This window comes from Corvus moneduloides, chromosome 8 (genome assembly GCF_009650955.1).
Source record: "Corvus moneduloides isolate bCorMon1 chromosome 8, bCorMon1.pri, whole genome shotgun sequence".
NCBI lineage: Eukaryota > Metazoa > Chordata > Aves > Passeriformes > Corvidae > Corvus > Corvus moneduloides.
The window spans coordinates 31,040,273-31,062,580 of record NC_045483.1 but is presented as its reverse complement, the minus strand read 5'-3'; the positions used below and the strand labels follow the sequence as shown (position 1 = coordinate 31,062,580).

Below are 22,308 nucleotides of genomic sequence, written 5' to 3'. Positions count from 1 at the left end.
TTTTATAGGAAGGCAAATACCTCTGTTGATTTTTCGTGTTAGTAAGTTAAAATAATGGAGAATATTAGACTACAAGTCATACTTTTTTTTCACCCCCTCTATGTTTATATTCCTAATGTTAGTATATCAGTTACTCTTGCAGAACTGAACAAATCAGTGTAATGATGCACCTTCAAGCCTGAAATCGTGACTTGGAGAACTGTATGTAGCCCTGATCCCCTGATTCTCAAACCTGATAATTAAAATCTTAAAATCAGTTTCAACTCTTCTGGCAAAATGAGGAAGGGAGTAGGAGTGTGCAGGGAGAAGTATTATGGTATTATGCATAGGGAAGAGTGGGGAGCAGCAGAAAAATCGTTGATAGCTTTTCCTGAGAGATGTTAACTTTACTGACAGTTGGAAAATTACTAAATTTGTATTCTTCATCTTCTTCCCCCTTGTAATTTTAACTTCCTACTTACAGAAACGTAGTCGTTGCTGTTACACACTGAAAATAACCCTTAATCTTAAATGTCTGTGGTCTGAAATACCCATAAACATTTGTCCTTGGAACAGTGCATTCAGAGCCCCTTGCTGGGTGGGGATTAGTTATCCCAGTTGTCCGTCCTGGCCCCCGCGTCAGCGCCCATCCCTGCTTTCCCCATGCGGCCGTGCCTCTGCGCACGTGTGAGCAGGGCTGACCTCGGCTCGACTTTGTTTCTGGTTTAGGGGTCAGGGTTGTGCCTTCAAGCTTGACTTAACTGGTTCAGATGTAGCCCAGCAGCTGCCGGGTTTGAATGAGGTAAATTGTGACTGTGCGCTCAGAACGGCAGAAAATAGGTCAAGTGTGGGTTGGGTTTACATAGAAAGCGCTGGCGTCGCCTGGTAAGCCTAAGCCTCTTCTCTCAGCTCAGACAAAGCCGTTTAAGGTAAACTGGGAAGTTACGATCTCCCAAAAAAACTTTCTAGCCTTGCTAGCTTTCTAGCCTTGGTGTTTGTGGCTGGCGTTGGCCTTGATAAGAAGCCTGGGGCGGGAGGGAGGTTGCCCTGGTTGCAGGGGCATGTGGAGAGCCGGGTCGATGTGTTCCTCTGAGCAGTCAGTCAGTCCCCTCTGGAAAGGCGGTGCTGGTCTGGCTGTGCGGGGCAGCACAGCCCTGCAGCCTGCGGTGCCTCTCTGACCTCCTGCCCACCAGCTGCAGTGGTGTGGCAGCTGGGGTAGCCTTTCACTTGTCAGAGAGTAATCAGGAATATACTGTTTATCAGTGGTTTATGCATGCTGTGTGTCCAGAAAGAAGCTGCAGAAGATCTGTATTTAGACTCATGTAAATTTGGTTATTTCCCTCTGAAGTTTGGTGTGGTCTGTGTGGCAGCCACAGTGCCTGCCTGGTAATACCCTCAGGGGTGTCAGTTGCTGCCAGTTTTTCTGTGTTTTAGTTAGATTCTTATCTGTTGCACTGGAAAAAAAGTCTGGTAGCATGGCAGAGGGATACTACCAGTTCATAGACGATGTTCTTGTTAAGATCTTGGGTGTTCTGCCTGTCTGCATTTTGTGGGGTTTTTTTTCTCATTCTGATGTCAAGCAGGACAATGTTAAGATTGAAGGTTTGTTAAAAATTAGAATCAGTGAAAGAGATTACAGATCAGTGATGTAATCACGTCATGTGGCATGATCAGTGAAAGATGAAAGAAAAAGAAAAGGATTTTGCTGGTTATCAAGAAATGAAAATAAGGAGAGTGTTGTACAGGCCTGCTTTCAAATGTGGGGTAAAAATTGTCATGAATGTGTTTGAGGCTGGGTGCAGGTACAATACTTAATCTTTTTTTTGGGAGAAAGTAATCCAAAAAAATGGCATTAGAGGACTAGTATAAATTCTCAACAGTGTAGATTTTAAAAAGTGCTTTTTGCTGCCACTGTTCTGCTCTCTAAAGACTTGTGTCAGTCAGTAGGGAAGTGTTGACTGTTTTCACACTGCAGTTCTCATACTTAATTTCTATGCAGCTGAAGTTCAGTGCAGTTGTACAAATGATTTGCTGCAAAAGGAAAAAAAGGGGGTTGGGGGCTCATTTTATAGACGCTAATATTCACTTACAAAACAAGAACAAAACTGAAGGTTCAGGATGCTTTGATCTTTGAGTTTTTCATTTGCACTCTGAATTTAAATGTGGTCCCTCTGCCATTAAAGTCCTAACAAAATGCTTATTTCCATGTGCAGTGCATACTGTGTAAACACTGTAAACAGGACTGTTAAGTTGGTTATGTACTAGTTTTCATCTAATTCGTGTCCTAAATTATCAGAAAACCTCTAAGCAGCCAGAGGAAGCTATAGTTAATTAAGCCACAGATGGTGAGGACTAACGTGGTGTTGACCTTTGTGAGGACTGCAAAATCTACTTAGTCTTTCTCTGTAAAACACTAGCTGAAATGAGTTCCTACTGATATTAGGAAGATGTCCTTGATGCATGAAGCCAAATGCAGAGACACCATGACCAAGGAAGGAGCTTTCCCAAATGAAGGTTTGCAGCTTCCTAATGTTTGACGTGTGTTGAGACGTCATCTTCAGGGCTCTGATTTAAGCTTTTTTAATGCCAAAAGCATTAAAAAAGCACTGTTCTTTTAGGACTGGTTTACTTGGAATATTGTCAGTTCTCCTCCTCTTCACCTAAAGTGGCGAGTTGACAGCTGACTGGAGTGCGTGTACCCTCCCATAAGCAGCATGCAGGCTGTGTGACTGGGGGTAGGAGCAGCTTCTGGAACACACTTTATTATTGTTGTTCTCTGCTCCAGGGTTTCATCTCTTGATGAACTCATTTCTGCCCCTCAAGTTTCTGAAGTGTATTTTAAAATGCTGAGGAAATGTGTTGCTTCAATAGTTCAGGTCTTGTGGGAGAGGTAGCTGTGGAAATACGTAGGCCTTCCTACCACAGTCAGACCTGGCTGCCCAAAATGGAAAAGGAACATCTGGTCATTTGAGCCTTTCAGAGGCGCTTTGTGCAGTCTTTGGGCAATGTGCAGATTCAGCATATCTAGGGATAGCTCTCAGTGTCTTGGATAATATTTTTTTTTGTGGATGGAGTGAATAGGAGAATTCTCATTAGGATTTTGACTTCCTTTTCTGTGGATACTATCTTGAAATTCCTGTTTGATCTTATGGGAGTTTTGAAGCATGGTCAGTGGTCTGAGCAGTTGTTCACCTGTGACAATGAATGATAAATTATTTTTGTCCAAATAAGCTCTCTGAAAATGCTTCTCTGAACAAAAATTTTTCCTTCCTGGTTAGACCAGTATGATATCTTAACCTGCTGGTATGGTCTAGAGTCTCAACCTACTTGTATCGTTTTGCACAAGGATAAAGAACAGATATACTCAGAAAAGCACAAGATCTCTTTGATACTTGGGGAAAATTTCATTCTCTATTCTTCTCAGGACTTCCTTGGAATTGAGCACATCCCCAGCAGGTGAGAATGATCACCTAGAGAGACATGCAGCTGACCCAGTTTTTTTGATAATTAAGCATGAAGTCCAGTCCAGCAGAAGTGAATCCTTCTTTTGATCTAGAAAGGAGGAAGAATATCAGCAAAGATGTAAAAACTTGTTGTAGATTGGCAAGCTTCTGATAGTCACATTGCCTCATGTGACTGTTTTCCAGAAGGGCAGGAGGGGTTATCTCAACCCTATTTTTCTAGCCCATATGCCCTTTGTCTTCTTCCCAGAGTTGCATATAGTCATTTGTGGAGCAAGGGACACTGCTACTTGAAGGACATAAAGAGCTTCCTACAGTAGATTTGAAGAAGAATTTAGCAGTCCCATTTATTTGATTTGCATCCTGATTTGTGTAAGGATTTCAAATGAACATTAGCATTCTTCTGGAGGAGATATTCCAGGACTTGTGGAAAAACTAGTCTAGGAGAGGGTACTGTACTTACTTTTGTTTGTAGAACTGCTTTCAAATGAGGAAAAGTCTGGGGGAAAATCCTGCAGGGCATTTACATCTTTCGGAGGTTAGTCTGTCACTCATGCTGCTTCAACCAAGAAGAGGAAAACTGAAGGTTACAATTGCCAAGGTTCAGATCTGTAGATGATAATTGTTCCTTGAGCAATATAAACAAAGGGAAAGGAAAGGAACTGGGAACTGCAGACTCATCTGCTTGTCTTCAGTGCTGAACTAGGGAAGAGACTGCAAGTCATCAGCCTTTCTTGTTGTCCTGTCTCCCTGGGAGTTCGTGATTTGTGCTGAAGCAGCGTGGTTAAGGCCACTGCCTTATAGTTTTAACACATTATGCAATTAATTCCCTGGGTTTTAGATATGCAGATTTAAGACTAAAGATGGAAAAAAGGTAAGTCATGGCACACACGTTTTTTCACAGACACATGTACACAACAGAATTTTTGAGATTACGAAAACTTGTTCTGTTAGTATCTTCCCCCTACCCTGTGGTTGACATGTAAGATGTGTATTGCATGGATATTTAGAAATTCTGGGTTCTCTTTGATATCATTTACATAATCCCAGTCACACCTGCATGCAGTTTGTGTAATGGGTCTTTGACCTAACCTGTGCCTTTTGTAGCTCATTTTTGAGATGAGCTCATCTTTCTGCAAGGGTAAGGAGATAAGTACAAAATGGACTTTGCAGTCTCTTTTTCTAAGTGTTCACATGGAGCACTGTCAGCCAAAGGTGCTAATGTCATGCATCTGGGTAGGAGATAAAGGTTCAAATGTACTATATGTGGGATGGCCATTATCTTCAGTGTCAAGTTCAAAGAAGGCCAAGATGCTTAGGAGGGATGTGAAAGCTAAAAAAAGAAAAGCAGCAGTGTGTGTTGCCTTCAGGAAACAAATCAAAAGTGGTTTAAGATGACATAGAGACTCAAAAACTTTGTGTAAAGAACTAATGAAAATGGTATAATGTTAAGAGTAACAGGGTTGACTTCATGGTACTTAATTGATGTGTACAATCTCAAAATCAAGATACAAATTTTCTTAGATGGGTCTGAAGAAATGGCTAAAAATGTACAAGATCTGCACACTAAATGTATTTGTAAGTCAGCCAAACTCAGTATTGCAGTCCTCAGTCTGTTGCTTAGATCCAGTGCTTGTGGATCTGAGTGGGGAAATGTTTGGTGCAGGAATCTCTTGCAGCTGCTGTGAAAGAGCATGCATGGGAAGGAGGACAGATGATTGATCATCACGCAGCTCCAGTTCCAGGATCTGTCGTGTTCCCCTGGCAAATCATTCCCTCTTTCCAGTGGTGGTGATGCTTCTGTATGTAGGATCCATGCAAAAATGGATTTGCACAAGTAGACAGAGTAGCTATAATACTCTTTTTTAAATTGCCATGGGAGAGGACATCCTTGAATAAATTTTAGTAGGGACCCTCTTGTGCCTCTGGTAGTGCTAGCAGCATACTTAGCTGATTGGTGCTTTGAACCTTGTGGTAGAGGTCCTGTTGGTCTTCTTCACTTTCACTTTGTTCCAATTTACATGTATTAAAATGGTCATCTTGACTATTCTTCTGGATCCTTTGCAAAAGCATAAGGAGAGAAAGAGTAATTTTCTCTAATAACCAAAGCATTGATGCATTCTCCATAGTGAAGCACAGCAAATCTCCAAGTGTCAGGAAGTGAATTTTGAATTGGAACTAGATATCCTGTGATCAGTGGGTTAGCAGGAATAATCTCATCCAGATGAATAGAGAGAAATTGCTTGTTTCACTGGAGGGCCTGGCAGCAATGCACGATTCATTGGGTGTTGCTTGTATCTTTGTATTTTGTGGCTGGAGCTCTTCATAATAAATTGTGAAACATCAAGGAACTTGTTGAAGATCAAGGAAAGAAATTACTTGATCTCAGCTGCAGTACTGATAAAACATTCTATGTTTTATGTGTGGAGAATTGCACTCATTATTTTAGCTGTCTGAAGTTCTCTTGGTATAAATGAATGTTGCTGCCGCTCATGGATTTCCAAGGCCATCTTCTGCATGAGGAGCCACCAGGCTTTTTTTCTCTGCCACAACCTCAAAGACAGAAATAGCAAGTTTGCTCTGAAATAGAGAAATAGGTGTTCTAGGAGTCCAGAGACGAATGGTGAATTCAAGCCATGCTTGCAAGGATGTGAACCAGATTCTCTGCCTAATTTTTTTCCTGTTAGAAGGACAAAGCCACTGAATAGATCTTAATTTCCTAGATGATATCCTACCAAATACTGAATAAGAGTATTTTCCAGGAGAACTGATAATCCTAAAATTAAAACGTCTTATTTGAAACTACCCAATTAACAAAGGCCAACATATTTGAAAATCAGCAATGGTGTTTCGCTGAGAATGCTTGTTTCTCTTAAAGTACTGCTTATGCGTTATATTTGTGGGTTTGATATCTGTGTTTATGCTCAATATGTCCATATTAAGTTTTACAGAGATGGAAAACTGATTTTTTTTTTTCTTAATTCATTAATTATTTAAACAATTCTTTGTGCATACCTGTGAACATATAAGTCTTTAGAGGGCATTTTTAGCTTGTAGTAAGACAGTATTTATGAAAGTGTGATCCTATTAATAGCTTACAAGTCTGGCCACATGTAGGATCTAATATACTGGGTTCCCATGAAATAACTTCTAGCACTACGTTATGCTTTTAAGTTTTTTCTAAAAATAGCACAGGGATTTGTAGGCAATCAGTAAAATTAGCATCTAACTACTTAATATTGTATTTTAAAATACATCTAGGAAAATAAACAAAAATGTTACAAGTAAACATAACATATGGTTCTTTTTTTAATCTCTACTTTAGGACGACGTAGACAGTCTAAACCCAGTTCTCAGGGATAACCCGCAGTTACATGAGGAGGTAAAAGCCTGGGTAAAGGAACAAAAGGTTCAGGAGATTTTTATGCAAGGTAATTATGTGGGAAATTGTGTTATTTATATTCTGTGTTAGCTAGTTTAAGGCCATTACTTGTGTGGGACTCATCCCATAGCATTTGTGATATAATGGAGAATATATTTTTTAACTTGGAAGTTATTTTTTGGAAGTATTTATTAATACAAGAAAACAAGACTGTAAGAAGCTGTTGGTGACTGCTTCAGACTGTTCTTAACTTGTTTGATGTTTTAGTGATCACAGCAAAAGCTGAATATCATTAGTCTGAACGTAGATATTTTATGAAGTTTGTTGTGAAAATAAGTGTGTATGAATGGCATCCACACACATTTTGGCATGTTTAAAACTGTTCTGTGCTCTGTTAGTGTTACTGTTACGTGTGGTAACTTCTCAGATACCTGTTTGTGCTTGTAGTTCTTCACAGTTCTGTCACAGATGAAGAATACTTTCGAATTCCTACCCCACACCCTCACCCCCTGACTGAAAAGTGCCTTTCAAATCAGTCACAGTTTGTAACTCAATTCTAATGCTGGGAAGTTGCAGAAAAAGCTGTGTACAATAATATTTACACTGTAGATAAAAGTTACAAGAAAACTAGTATGAATTAGAAGAAATTATTTTGGTGCCATCTTTCTGATAGTAGAAATACTGTATGCATTTGCAGTTATATTCATTAGTTTCAGGAAGCTCTGCAGAGGAGTTCCTATTACTAGGAGGCAGAAACCAACCAACCTCTGCGGGTCTGGGCTAAAATCCCCAGGCAAGCAGAAAAGCAGTTTCAGAACAAAAATGCTTAAGCAGTCATTTTGTAAACGAAGATTAGGAGGGAAGCTGTAAATAATGAGATATTTTAAGGACGGCTCTGAGGTTTCCTTGCTGTCTAGTCTCTTTGATAAAACCAAGATCAGAAGACAAAAGGAGTATGGTAAGTATAATACTGAAGTTACAGTAAAAAACTTCTGTCTTTCCTTCTGTGGAGTTTCTCATTTGACTAGATGTGATTATTCTTACGGGCCACAGAAAAAGGATGCTGAAAAAAGGAACATGTGGAATTGTGTAGATGGTGAGTTGGCATGTTGGTGTTAGTCATTTTAGATTTTAACTTTTGGTATCAACAGATGCAATACAAATTAATAGTCTGTTGATGAAATTTGCAGACAAAACTTGATTGAGAGGTGATGCAAAATCAAATTAGGGCTGTATGAAAAGGAAACTAAAATTGAGATTGTTTACTGTATTTCATTGGAGTAACAATAGTAAGACTATTGTAAAAGCCTCTGTGTACACTGATACAGAATCAGTAGCTGAGCAAAGCTCCAGCAGTATTGAAATAGTCATCTAAATGAGACTGCCAGCCCATCATCCACACAACTCATTCCCATCATTCCAGGAACTGTATTTTTGTCTTTATAGATATAAGTTCTCAAAGAGAGGTTTCTGTCCTTAGGAGTGCACAAATGAATTCTCAAAGAGAGGTTTCTGTCCTTAGAAGTGCACAAATGAAGAGTAATATAGATGATGAGATGAATCAGTGCCCTTGAAGGCAAGCTTTCCTCATCTAAGGAGAAGCTGTAGATCCACTTGCTCCCCTGATGTGATGTGTGACCTGAGGAGACACAGGTTTCCTCACGAGGGCCTTGGCAGTGCCCCCACCTCAGCCCCATGGGATGGTGGTAAGCCAGCAGAGCCTGCTGTCACATTCTCCTGGGACGTAATCTGCTCCTGGTCACGCAGACTTTATGTTGGCATGAACCCTCTAGTGGCTTACGGACAGCCCTCTGGCAGTGCTAGCTGCTGTAATCTAGTCCTGCTCTCTTCCTTTTCTCCTCCTCTCTCTTCTCTGGTTTGCTTCACCTTCTCTACTACCATTTTCTTCTTCCCTGCAATTTAAGCTATGTTTTCAGTTCTACCTTGTCTAGATGTTAAGGTTGTTACCATATTCTCTTACTTCATGCTCTACAGCATTTTTAGGATCCAGCCTATGCCTTGTTTTTTGTGATGCTGAAACCTTCATATCACAACTTAGTTCTTTCTACTTTGACTCTTGCAGTTAAAACACAGCTTTTCTGACGAAAGAGGAGGGTCGGATAGAAGCATTAAAATCTGGTTCCAAATGTTTGAAAAGCAACATGCCAATTTGAGAAGGGAGAACTTTAGTCAAAATCAGTCCAATTATTTACAAGAAGGAGACCAGGAAAAAATTGGCCTATTTAACCTTTCCTTTGGGCGGCAGTCACAGCAGCATGCTTTGCAGTAGAGATTGTAGCTTTGGCAGGAAAGTAGTTTATTCTTTGTTCAAAAAAAATGAAACTCCTCCCAAACTTGGCCAAGTTGGAAGCTTTTGGGACAAATAAAACTAGTTCAAGGAACATAGTGAAGTGTCTTTGATTTTTAACAACTAAAACACTTGATTTCTTTCTTCCTATTAGATTGTTTTATCATTACAATCTCAGGCTGCATGTATAATAATCCTCTTGAAACATCGAGTGTGCTTCTATTTCCTCATAGTACTGCACAGGCTGTTTCAACAATGTGTAGCTGAGCGTGGTTCAGCCAGGGACTGGAGACAAAGCCAGGCTTTTCCTGTAATGGCTGCTTGTGGCTGGGCTGGGCTGGAGCTGAGCTGGCCTGTGTCATGAAACTGATGTTTAATCTTTCTCCTTCTTCCTGTTGCCCCATCAGCATGTAAGAAAAAAGCCCAACCCACTGTTTTTAAAGTTAGATAAACTTTTTTAAAAATAGATAGGGTAACAGCTGGGATGAAGGACGGACACAGATTAGAACAAGGAGTAAGAGGAAAGAAATTGGCGCTGGGTCAATGCAGGGGAGTATGGGAGAAGCTGGAAGCTGTTGGAGAAAGGATGGAGCTTGTAAGCTGAGAAGACTGGGGGAAAGGACTTGGAAGCCAGTGGCCTGAAATCATATTAATATAACGAGACAAGAACCTGGGGAGGGGCTGGTTCTGCTTATGCAAGAGACTGAAAATCATTGTGCAGTTAGCAGTAGGATGCAAGAGAGGAGGAGCTTGGATAGGAAAGTAGGAATGGCAAATGGGCACGAAGAGACACAGGCAGAATTTTACTGAGACTGTCTGGATAAGGCAGAGCTTTGGGACAGCCATTAAAAGTTCAATGTGGAGAATGTGGATAGGTCAGGCAGTGAGTGAGAAGTGTGGGAGCTGAGCTGGAGGCGTTTTGTAGGGGCATATGGAATAAGGGTTGGAGAGAAGCCATCAGGAAATGTGTCCCCACGGGAACCCCATGTGGTCCAAGACCAGAGATGTGAGACATAAGCTTGTAGATGCTTCCTCTTTTTCTGCCCTTATGTACCTGTGCTGGCACACTTCTGGCCCTTGTCTGTGCTGCTGGACACATACTCAAGGCATGAGTTAAGGCTGGTGGCTCAGGGGGTTCAGGAGGTCTCAAGGTTTCAGTTGTGCCATGAATGATGTGGATGGGGGTAAGAAGGGTGCTGTGGTGGAGTGTTTCTCTTCCCAGCTGGTTTTAAAAGTGAGATAGTCACATGCAAAAAGTATTTCAAGAGACCACTTGGAAATAACTAAATTATTACCGCTTTTGCACTTCTCTTGATCTCTCAAATGTTGACATTAAAAACTCCTCACAGTAGCACACTGTCACATACAGAGGGTATAATAGAGACCCAGTTGGTGTGATGGTGGATATGTTTTACTAGAGAAAGCTGTCACCTGTGAGGTCCCTGGCCTGTTCGCTGCAGATGTTTGAGCTTGCGTAATGTACTGGGCAGGGCTTGGAAAAAATGATCTTTAGGGAAGACAGGGGAATTCTGGCCTTGCCTGTGTGGTTTAGCAACTGAGCACTCTTAAATCACTTGAGCTAGGCTGTTGGGAGTTTGTCACTGACTGGTTTTTCCTCCCTTCCTGTTTGCCTGACCCGGGAACCCGGTGCTTGATTGCGGAAGTAGCGAAACCCACACAGTTGGAACTGAACTTGGTGGCAGTGTTGCTTGGTCATGCAAAATGCTACATAAACACCAAGTGCAATGAAACTTAAAGAGTTCCAGTGATCAAGTTCCATGATCACTGAACATGAATAAAATTGTTAAGTCTTGATTTCTGGGTCTTGAAACAAACTGTAAAATAGGTACAGTATCATACTAGTTCTCCTCCCCATGGGCTTTTGGAGGTGAATTAAACTGAGCTTTGCAAAATGTGTGAGGTTTCTTTGCATTTGGTATGTCTGCAAACAGGAGCTGAAGTCTTCTTAGCATTTGTGTGCTTGAATGTTCTGTGTGGCCATAGCAAGCACGGGATTGTTCCACTGCCTTTCTGCCTGTTGTAATGGAGAGAAATTCTGTGGTCACTTATGGGAAAGACTTGGCAGCTGCAGAGCCTAGCCACCAAGATGTAAATCTTTTCGCCAGCAAAGCAGCTGGGCATGTGACTAGCCTGTTAAATAGCTTCTGTATAACCTGCTGCTGCCACTTTCTAGCCTTTCAGATTAGTTTTCTGTGGTTGCTCTTTGTAGGCAGGAATTTTCCCATCATGTGTCATCATAGTTGCAGAAACAATTTTCTTATCTAACTAAATCTATGTTGAAAATGTTAGCAGAATTAGCCTTAAAGCATGCTTAATATGTATCATTTGCATTTCAAAATGTCTTCCTGAATCTCTGGTTAGCTGTCTATGCCACGTGCACTGTATGTTTGCTATGAAGCAAAAAAAAAAAAAAAGGCAGGAAAATCCGTGTACGCCTTTTTTTCCTTTTATTTTTTCTGCATTCCTCAATGGCTTTTTTATTTCTTCCTCTTCTAAAGGTCCGTACTCCTTAAATGGTTATAGGGTGAGAGTGTACAGACAGGATTCTGCCACCCAGTGGTTCACTGGCATCATCACTCACCATGATCTCTTCACCCGCACTATGGTGGTTATGAATGACCAGGTGAGTTGATGGATGATACTCAGAAAACAAGCTGCAAGTAAACTATGCCTTGGGAGGTTCTAATATTTGTTGGTATCACTCAGAAACACACTGAGCTGGTTCAGTTCCAGCAGGGTGAAGGTATCACTGTGCTGAAACTACAGCACAATTGCTTTGGGCTATCAGTTAAATCCTCCTGAAGCTGAGCGTTTGTGCAGTGATATGATTAATACCAGTCCTGCAGTTTCTTCTGCTGTTGCTATTTGACTAGTGAAGTCTTTGAAGTGCAGCAATCCAGTTTGAAGAACTGGTCTTCCCTGTCTGCTCTGTTGAGAATTTCTTTTCACAAGGATGAAATCTTTCAGCACTTCAGTAATGATTACTTTTTCTAAGCAATTGAAATAGTCACTTTCTGCAATTTATTGAATTAAGCATTTACTGCAGCCTTAATTTGTATTTGCTATGGTGGGTTTTAGTTTTATTTCAGAATTTGATGTTACAAAAAGTATTAATACTGGTACTTTTAATGGCAGTAATGAATTCTGTTTCAGGAGAGTAGAGTAATGACTCAATAGTAATAGAATGAATGACCCATCTGCCTTGAAATGACTGACAAAACCGTGTGTGACAATAAAAATTTAAGACTAGTCTATTACTCAAATTCTTGCCCTTAATTTGCTCAAGTTAATATTCCCCAAATGTTACTTTTTTCACTTTGTGCCGTATTCTTTGACGATCTGGTTAGCATTTCCTACTTTATGAAATATTTCTCACTAGTAACACTCAGCAGTTTTAGAGTTCGTCTTTCCAGTCACTTTAGTTCTCTTCTTGCAGCAGTTTTGCTTCTGTAGAAAGCAGTACTGTAATGTGCTTCTGCAGTATAATTTATAGTATATTAAATTAATCTTATAAAATACTTGTATGTTGTAATTACTATGTAGGGGTTATTCTATGAATAGCTCGTTAAATCTCAAATTTGCAGGTCCGTGGAGGGGGAAGGAACGGGTGCTGGGTTATTCTTTGCTTTTTAAAAAAATTATTTTTGCAGTGACACGTAAAGACACATTTGCTTTGGTTTGACACTGTTCCCAGCATTTGTTGTGTCATATGTCAGTTCTGCTTGTCAGGATTAAGTAGGCTTTTCTCTGATTAGTCTTCGGCACATAAAGTAGACTGGTGAACACTGATATAGAAAATACAGATTGGGCATTGTCTGAACATCTGTGGATTGTTATTTTCTCTCTTCTCTTTTTTCTTTTTTTTTTCTACATAAACCAGGTGTTAGAACCCCAGAATGTTGATCCTTCTATGGTTCAGATGACCTTTCTAGATGATGTTGTTCACTCTTTGTTGAAAGGTGAAAATATTGGCATCACTTCACGCCGGCGGTCTCGTTCCAACCAGAACAGCAACACAGTTCACGTAGATACATTTATCTTTTTACCTAAGTATTTTCGTATATTGCGAATGTTAAAAATACATGTTTAAAGACACTAATTAACATTGCATTTAAGTCCATTAATAAAAAATTATTTTTAGGGTCATTATACACGTGCACAAGCAAATAGTCCCAGACCAGCAATGAATTCCCAAACTGCAGCACCAAAACAGAATTCTCACCAGCACCAGCAACAGAGGAATATTCGGCCAAATAAGAGGAAAGGCTCTGACAGCAGCATGCCTGATGAAGAGAAGATGAAAGATGAAAGATATGATTATATAGGTCGAGGAGGTAAAAACGGTTAATGGAAGGGGGAGGGAGAGCTTCCTAAAACTGTATTAGACTGAAAATGTGATAGACATGTTTTTATCTTTTACAGAAAACCCCAAAACCAAAAATAAACACTTTCTTAGTAAAAGAAGAAAACCTGAAGAGGATGAAAAAAAATTAAATATGAAGAGACTGCGGACAGACAATATCTCAGATTATTCTGAGAGCAGTGACTCGGAAATTTCAAATAAAAGATTAACAGATTCATCCTCAGAGCAAAATTCAGAAAATGAGTTAAAAAGCAAGAACTCTTCAAAGATAAATGGAGAAGAAAGAAAATCCCAAACTACTGAGGGAGTAGAACAGACACTAACAGATAGACGGTCTCCATGGGATGAAGTACAGCAGGATAAAAACCATGAAGAGACTGAAAGACTGAAGTCGTCAGTCTTGGATCAGCAGGAAAAATCTTCACTCCATGCAGCAGAGCAGCCAACACTTCATGAGCAGAATGCCAAGGATCCACATGTTCAAGAGTGTAATGCAGAAAAACATCATACTGTGGAGTTAAAGAATGAGCAGTTTTTACCCAGACCACCTACTCCGAAATGTGTTGTTGATGTTACTAATAAAAACAACTCTGAAAAGGAGAACCAGGATAATGCTGCAAGTACCTTTGGTTTGCAAGCAGTTCAGAAAATAGAATCTCACAGCAGTGATTTAAAGCAGCAATTTACAAATGCAAATTTCCTTGAAGCAAGGAAACAGGAAGCTGATCAAGGTTGGGTTAGCAGTGTTGGTAAAACGGATTTGATACAACCTGGGGTTGTAAAAACATTACCAGTAAATGAACACTTAAATTCTGAAAAAGTGCAGTATGGCTCATTTATGTCTTCGTTAAATGTAGCTTCTGTAGCAGAAGAGAGTAAACTGCGTAAACAAAGTCCAGTCCCCGATTCTGTGAAGTCAAAATCTAGTGCTTCAGTTGATCATCCTAAAACAAAGTCACCTGATGTTAAGCCTAAATTCACCCAATCTTCTGATACTGTGAAGTCTAAGGTTAGTTCCCAAAACAGTCATGCTACTGGATTAACAAGGTCAGCCAATAAAACTGATCATGATTTGCCTAGGTCTAGTTTTCATCCAGTTCCAGCTAGAGTTAGTGCTCTAGAAGCTACTAAGAGTCCTCTTATCATTGACAAGAATGAACATTTCACAGTATACAGGGACCCCAGTCTGATTGGACAAGAAACAGGAACTAATCACATTTCACCTTACTTGCATCAGCATAATTATCCTCTGCATTCCTCATCCCACCGAACCTGTTTAAATCCAAACGCTCATCATCCTGCATTAACTGGCTCATCCCATCTGCTCGCTGGGTCTTCAGCTCAGGCTCCCTTGTCCGCTATTAACACTCACCCCCTTAGTAGCGCATCTCACCATTCTGTTCATCACCCTCATCTACTTCCCGCAGTGTTGCCCGGAGTGCCTGCTGCCTCCCTGCTGGGTGCCCACCCGCGACTAGAGACTGCTCATGCTAGCAGCTTAAGCCATTTGGCATTAGCACACCAGCAGCAGCAACAGATGTTACAACACCAGTCTCCACATCTTCTCGGACAAGCTCATCCTTCTGCTTCCTATAATCAGCTAGGGCTTTATCCAATTATTTGGCAGTATCCAAATGGAACACATGCTTACTCAGGACTCGGTCTGCCCTCCTCCAAATGGGTCCACCCAGAAACTCCTGTTAACGCAGAGGCTTCCTTGAGAAGGGTAAGTTGAGATCCTTTCTTAATGACTTATTTAGCTGGGCCTGGTGTTTCCCAGCAGTGATTTCCTAGGTACAGATGTGGTAGTTTGTGTCACACTGAGTATACTGTGCTGGTGGGGTTTTTGAGTAGGCAGAGAACTAGGAATGGAACTACAGCAGTAACCACTGTCTCATGGTGGATGTGCGTAGGGAGTTTTTCCAGACCTTGATTTCCTAAGAATTCTAAAGAAAAATGAAATGTTTGGTTTTAGTTTATGACTAAAAATGAGGTCAGCCAGCTGGTTTGGGAACTCAAGTTCACAGGATAAATATTTGCTGCCTCAAACTGTGTACCATTGTGTAAGTGAAATATTAGGAGAGGTGGGACAGTTGCCTTCATAGTGAAATTTTGTGCGTGTTCACTCAATAATGGTGAAAGACTGAGAAGGAAGGAGTACTAAATCCAGTGGGAAGTTCTGAAGAGAAATGCTCTTGCATTTATAAGTGTTTCATGCACTATACACCCATTTCTCTTGTCTTTACACCTATCTGTGTACCCTTTCTTGGCGTATCGTTTTCTCCCCTTCTGTTCCTGTTGACACACATCCCTGCCTTGCCATCTGCTTTCTACTCCTCTGTATTCAAGTCAGGGTGATTCCTCTGTCTGTGTGCTGCGTGTAACCACTGAAGTCTCAGAAGAAATGGTCTGTGTTTTTCAGCCTAGCGCCCAGTGCGGCGGTGGGGTTTGGCAGGCAGACGTGGCAATTACAGGAAAAGTTTTCGCAGCTCCTGCAGGCTTGGGGATATGGCATGCTCACTGCAGGCATCTCAGAGGAATAGTGTAAGATGAAGCATGTGTAGTGCAGACAGAAACTTCGGAGAGCTTTACTGCCAGCTTCAATCAAACCTCCACTGAGCATGTGCATAGTGATCTTTCAAGGCTTTCAACTTGGCCTAATTTGGGCAGATTTTCACAGGGACCACAAAAGGCGTGTCACTGACAGTGGTCCTTCTGCCAAATTGTAAGCCTTTGTGTCAAAGCTTGGCATTCTGAATGGTTAGAAAGATTTTTTTTTTTTTTTCTTTCTTTTCTTTTTCATCATGGGGACGGCTATTCGTCCCCAGACTCGTGCTTGAGAAAAGCCAAACCATTGTGGCTAAGTCTTACCCAAAACAGTCAGTTTGAGTTGGCCTTGTAATATGAAGTGAGTTTGATCGAAAATGTGATAAAATCAAAATGTAGCAGTGAAGAAAAGCCTAAGAGAAAACGATAGGTGGGTTTATCTTTTCGTGTTGCTGCCTGCTCCACCCCATACGGGCGTCCATTTTAAAGAACTTAGGATAGACGTTGTTTTCACTTTGGCTGCCTGAAATATGCATCTCTGCATACTGAGGCACGTAGCTTTTTAATTATGTTGATATGTGGCAATTGTCTTGTGGTGACTTGTCTTCTGGCTCTCGCACTGGAGGCCTTTTTTAAATAGATCTTAGAAACCCAGAGTGGGTGTTTCCACGGTCGGTTTGTATGGATGTCACAATCACAGAAAGGGATCTGTGTTTCGGCTGTAAGAGCAGCAGCAGCATCCACCCTTGGCTCAGAGCTGAGCTATGTCTCTGAACTGAAGGAAGTGTGCCCCAAGCCCACCTTCTCTTACTGTCCTTGGGTGGCTGTGGCAGCTCCCGTGTTTGGGCTGGGCAGTAGATGGTTGCAGGTGGAGTCACGAAGCTGTTTGAGCAATGCTTGGTGCTCAGGCAGATGTTCCCCAGCTCCTCTAGGGAGAAGGTGACGGGCCTTCTTTGCATAATACTTTAATACAGCTTACAGGCTGTTCGTGGGAACTCACCACAGCGTGGGAACTCCTGGCCTAGGAAGCGTGCACACTAACACTGTGAGCACAAGCCCAGGTGGCTGCTTTAAATATTCAAAAACACAGAAATCAGAACTTCAGATTTGTAGCACCTGCAGATCTATTCTGTGTGCATGTGTCACGAGAGCTCTTGGCTCCCGTTCTGCTGCAGTAGTTCCCAACTGGAGTTGCCGGGTCTGGGGAGAAGGATGGGGATGGACTGCTGAGGAGCATAGGCAGAGGAAGAAGGTAGGGATGGATCAGCACCGCAAGGCTTTGGGGTGTGCAGGAAAGCTCACTCTTGGCTTGTCCCCGGCACTTGAGCCCCACTTGAACAGGTGTCCTGCCTTTCCACTCCACTGCGTGCGCTTCTCATAAGCAGGTCTCCTAAGGCGGAGGAGAGAGAGAGAGGGCAGGAGCAGAGAGAGTGCTGCTCCTGCTCTTTTCTGCAGGCTGTTACACAAGTTTCAGAGAGGATAAGAAAACAGAAAATGAACAAAGTAGTAGATTAAACAGTAGTTCCATAGATGAAGACTTACCAGTGTGTCTAAACGAGGAGGCCCACCTTTAAAATGTTTAGGTACACAGCATAAAATTGGCCTATGTGTTTGCCATGCTTCACAGTATGGCAGGTGTGTACATTTATGGGTTTCATAGTGTGATGATGATGATGATGCCAAATAAAAGTGTCTGGCTAAATAAAGCAGATTGATAAGGATTATCATACTTAAATCATTTGGTTGGGGCAGGAGAGGAACAAACCAGGAAAGAGATACTTATATCCCTTTTATAGAGATTTGTCATAAAGCTGGAGATAAAATTGCTTCCAGAAATACCAAGCCATATTTGTATTTTTAAAGAAATACTTCTTGCAATTCTTTGAAGAGATAATGGTCTTCTTACTAGTAACAGAATTTAGGTGTTGTCAGGTTGTCTTCGGTTTGTTAATTTTGATGAGCTTGAGATGCTGTTCTAGAATTAACTGCTCATCTTGAGTACTTGAAAATTAAATGGTTCTAAGAATGCTTCTGAAATGTGTAAACTGTTTTGTATACTGGAAGTCCAGAGGAAGTACAGTTGTGTTTCAGTTGATCAAAAAAGTGACTTTAAATGTTAAATTCTATTTACTGTCTATGATTTGATACTGAAATACATTACTTCACTTGGATCATTGATAGGACTTGGTAGAGTGACCCTTGTGGTCCCGTGATTATTTTGAAATCTGATTTTATTTTTTGTTTTGGTTGGTGTCAACAGAATACTCCCAGCCCCTGGTTACACCAGCCCACCCCAGTGACCTCAGCTGACAGCCTTGGTTTACTGAGTCACATTCCTGTGCGACCGTCCAGTGCAGATCCCCTTCGGCCTCTTAAACTGGCTACGCATTCCAGCCCACCATTGTCCAAAAGTATTGTAGACCATCGCAAAGAGTAAGTTTGCTGTTGATCTCTGTGTGAGGGGGTACATTTCAGCAAGTGATGTTGCCTTTTAGCTTCCTTTTAGTTTATTTGTAGACGTGGTTGCCTGTGGGGGGACACAGGCTTGTCAGTGTGTTGCCTTCTTGACTAGGAGTGGTACTTGAGTTCATGAATCATTCGAAGATTTCTGGAAATTGTACTTAATATAGAGAAAAGTTTATTTTGTGTTAATAGATAACTTTGTTCAGGGCACGGGAAGAAAGGTCTTCCGTCTAGCACGTTGTACTACATTCAGACTAACCTGTGTTTGCTTAACCTTTCTTCAAACAGAGAACTGGAGAGAAAAACGTTTGTTGACCCTTTGCGTTCTGTTACCACTGCGCCAGTGAAGAGTGAGCTAGAGCAGAGCAGAACACAGGCAGCAAAGGAGAGCCATATGCACAGACATTATGCAGATCCAATGTTGAACCAGCTGCCGAGGCCACCACAGGAGACTGGGGAAAGACTGAGCAAATACAAAGAAGAACACAGACGGATACTCCAAGAAAGTATTGAAGTTGCTCCTTTTACAGCTAAAATAAAGGCACTGGAGGGAGAGAGAGAGAACTACTCCAGGGTAACATCCTTATCTTCAAGTCCCAAAAGCCATTCAGTAAAATACGACAAAGACGCTGAACGTTCTGTGTCAGAACTGTATAAAATGAAACATTCAGTTCCGCAGAGTTTGCCACAGAGTAACTATTTCACTACCCTGTCTAACAGTGTAGTAAATGAACCACCAAGATCGTACCCATCAAAGGAAGCTTCAGGTGCATATGTTGATAAGCAAGCTAATTGTCCTTCAACAGCAGCTAGTCCCCAGGCTCTCCCCTCCTACATTTCTTCCCTTTCAAAACCTCCACCTTTAATTAAGCACCAACCAGAGAGCGAAGGCTCTACAAGCAAGATACCCGAGCAGCTTCCACAGTCGGTGCAGTCTCACTCTGTAAATTCTTTCAGAAGTGACAGCAGGAGCCCTACTCAGTTGTCAGTCTCATCTTCAAATACACTCCGGAGTATGCCTGCCTTGCATAGGGCCCCTGTGTTTCACCCTCCTGTGCACCAGAGCCTGGAGAAGAAGGAGAGCAGCTATAGCAGCCTTTCACCTCCAACTCTAACCCCTGTTCAACCAGTTAATGCTGGTGGTGGCAAAATACAGGAGTTGCAGAAACCGCCAACTTTAGTACCTGAGCCCAAGGAAGCCCAGACTGTTTACAAGGGCACTTCTGAGCAGAATTTATCAGAAATGTGGAAGTCTAATAATGCCCCAAATAATGAAAAAGTAGATTGGCACAGTGAAAGAATGAGTGGAAAGTCGCAGTCCGCTACAGCATCTGTTATTGTGCGTCCTCCTTCTAGCACAAAATACGAGAATGTACCAGTAATGCAGTCTGCTTCCAAAGATCGAGTTAGTGAGAGATCTTCAGCTGTGACAAATCAAGCAGATTGCCTGAAAACAGCGGAAGCCAGGGAGACTGGAAGAGTCATCCTGCCAAATATGAACTCAGACAGTGCTCGCACACAGTATGAAAAGAAATTTCCAGCTGTCTCGCAAGGCAGCATTCCTCGTGCTGTCACCCCTACCACAACTATCATCTGCAGCACCAAAACGGATGTCACCGCATCAGCAGCAACGACGACCAGCGTGTCGAGCCGCGGGAGCTCTGAAGTGACCTACTCAGTGTCGAGCGCAGTATCCTGCGCGCCGCTGGAGTGCGCGGCCCCGAGAGCGGCCGGCCAGGCGGCAGCGCAGCCCCAGGAGTGCAAGGTCAGCACTTCAGCTCCGGTTGCATCCGCTGTTGGCAGCACAGGCAGCGCTGCTCAGCCCAGCTCGGGATTCTCCACCTCTACCGACTTTGTCCATTTGAAGAAGCACAAGGCAGCGTTGGCTGCAGCTCAGTTTAAAAGTAGTAACACCACTGAGACCGAGTCCAACTCTGTGAAAAATCAGACATTTTCAACCTCTCTCTCCCTAGACAGTGCTATCGTCTGTAATACAATAAACAAAGCGAACTCTGTAGGCAGTGGGCAGACTTCCCAGACGAGTCAGCCAAACTACCACACTAAACTGAAAAAGGCTTGGCTAACAAGGCATTCAGAGGAAGATAAAAACACTAATAAAAAAGAGAATTCAGGGAACAGTGTTTCAGAAATTATTAAGCCGTGTACTGTCAATTTAATAGCTTCTACATCAAATGATTTGCAAAATAACATAGATAGCAAAATCTTGGCAGATAAGTTTGTGAAGGAAGATAAGCACCCAAGGAGAAAAGGAAAACGAACTTACGAGTCTGGCTCTGAAAGTGGTGACTCTGATGAAAGTGAGAGCAAGTCAGAGCAAAGGACTAAACGGCAGCCCAAGCCAACTTACAAAAAGAAACAAAATGATTTGCAGAAAAAAAAGGGTGATACCGAGGAAGAAGTGAAACCAAATGGTGTTCTTAGCAGGAGCGCCAAAGAAAAAAGCAAGCTGAAGTTACAGAGCGGCAGTAACAGCAGTGAGTATATTAATCTGATTTGGAAGGCACAGAGGAGTGTGAAGTCCAACACTGTTAATCCTGGAGGGTTTGTCATGCACGATAGCTGGGAAAAGAGCTAAAAAGCATGCCTGTGTAAATGAGTAGGTCCAGATTTATCTGTCTTGAGGCCATTTGAAATGTCCTGGTGTAAGATACAGACCGTTTTGTATATCTGTGTTAACAAACTGGTTCTTGGCCTAAAAATAAGCAGTAAACAAACTGGTTTATGCTGTCCATCAGAATTGAGCAGGCTGGTGCATATAGTTGTGCCACTTATACTGAGCTATATATATATATGTTTGGGGTTTTTTTTGTTTTAAGATCTAATGCATTTATTTTTAGAGCACTGCTGGAGGGAAAGTTTCTCTGTTGTTGAACTCTAATTCATTCTTTGATCAGAAAGCCAGAGGCAGTTCCTTGAGAGCCTGCTGCCACTCAGTTATGATTTGGTTAATTTAATGAAAGGTTTAAGGGAGAATCATTTCACACTCCTAACTAGCATGTGTACTACATGGTGTTAACATCCCTCTTGTTTAAGGAATGAAAAAATCTAGGGAAATAAAAAATTCAGTTTAAATGTAATACTGTAACATGTAGCAGATTGTAACTAGATTAATCTGAAAAGAGAAACTGGTCTGCCAACATAAGGGATTTGATTTAAAAACTTGCCTTTTTTATTCCAATTTATTCTTTTCCAAGGACTCTGCTTTGTCTTTGGTCTGGTTAAGTATGAGAGAGTCTACCATTAAATTACTTCTTGAAAGAATTTTTAAGTACAGGTAGCAAGAAAATGAGCAATTCTGCCTGTAATTACATTCTGTGGCTTTTCACTGTCTGGTGTATAAAGTTACTCTTCTGGTATCTGAGAGCACTTGATGGCTGAATTCTGCTGTGTGCTGGAAGTATTGTAGTCCATCTAAAGTACTCTGGATATTTGGTCCAGTGCTAATAGTATTACTTTTTCTTTCTGCCTCAAGTAAAGGGAAGATCAAGGCAAACATGCCTGTAAAATCTTTTTCAGCTTCACTTCTTAAAGTAAACTGTAAATGCTTACACTTAACACTTAACATGTTATGTGTTTATGACCTTTGTATTGTTGCAAAACATTTTTAGTGGTAAATTTCTGCAAGAGAGCTGGTCAGAGATTTTTCTTTCAAAAAGAACTTTCCACAAAGTTTTACACAAAATCATAGTCAACCTTGAGGAGCTTTCAGGAAAGATGATGTTCCGTTGGAACAGCTGCCTGGGTTCTCTGTAGGTGGCTGGAG

At 41.6% G+C, this 22,308-nt stretch overlaps 1 protein-coding gene across 5 annotated transcripts in view; it reads left to right on the top strand.

Annotated features, from left to right (window-relative positions):
* JMJD1C (jumonji domain containing 1C) overlaps nucleotides 1–22,308 on the top strand; it is a 158,641-nt gene that overhangs the window by 113,396 nt on the left and 22,937 nt on the right. For 2 of the 5 annotated variants that reach the window (XM_032116779.1, XM_032116781.1), the window contains 7 exons: nucleotides 6,766–6,871; nucleotides 11,650–11,774; nucleotides 13,032–13,175; nucleotides 13,293–13,485; nucleotides 13,553–15,240; nucleotides 18,322–18,494; nucleotides 18,813–21,019. In XM_032116779.1, the coding sequence (XP_031972670.1) occupies nucleotides 6,766–6,871; nucleotides 11,650–11,774; nucleotides 13,032–13,175; nucleotides 13,293–13,485; nucleotides 13,553–15,240; nucleotides 18,322–18,494; nucleotides 18,813–21,019 (4,636 nt within the window). Of the gene's footprint in view, nucleotides 1–6,765; nucleotides 6,872–11,649; nucleotides 11,775–13,031; nucleotides 13,176–13,292; nucleotides 13,486–13,552; nucleotides 15,241–18,321; nucleotides 18,495–18,812; nucleotides 21,020–22,308 lie in introns of those variants that run through there. The other 3 variants (XM_032116783.1, XM_032116780.1, XM_032116784.1) reach the window with 3 other exon arrangements.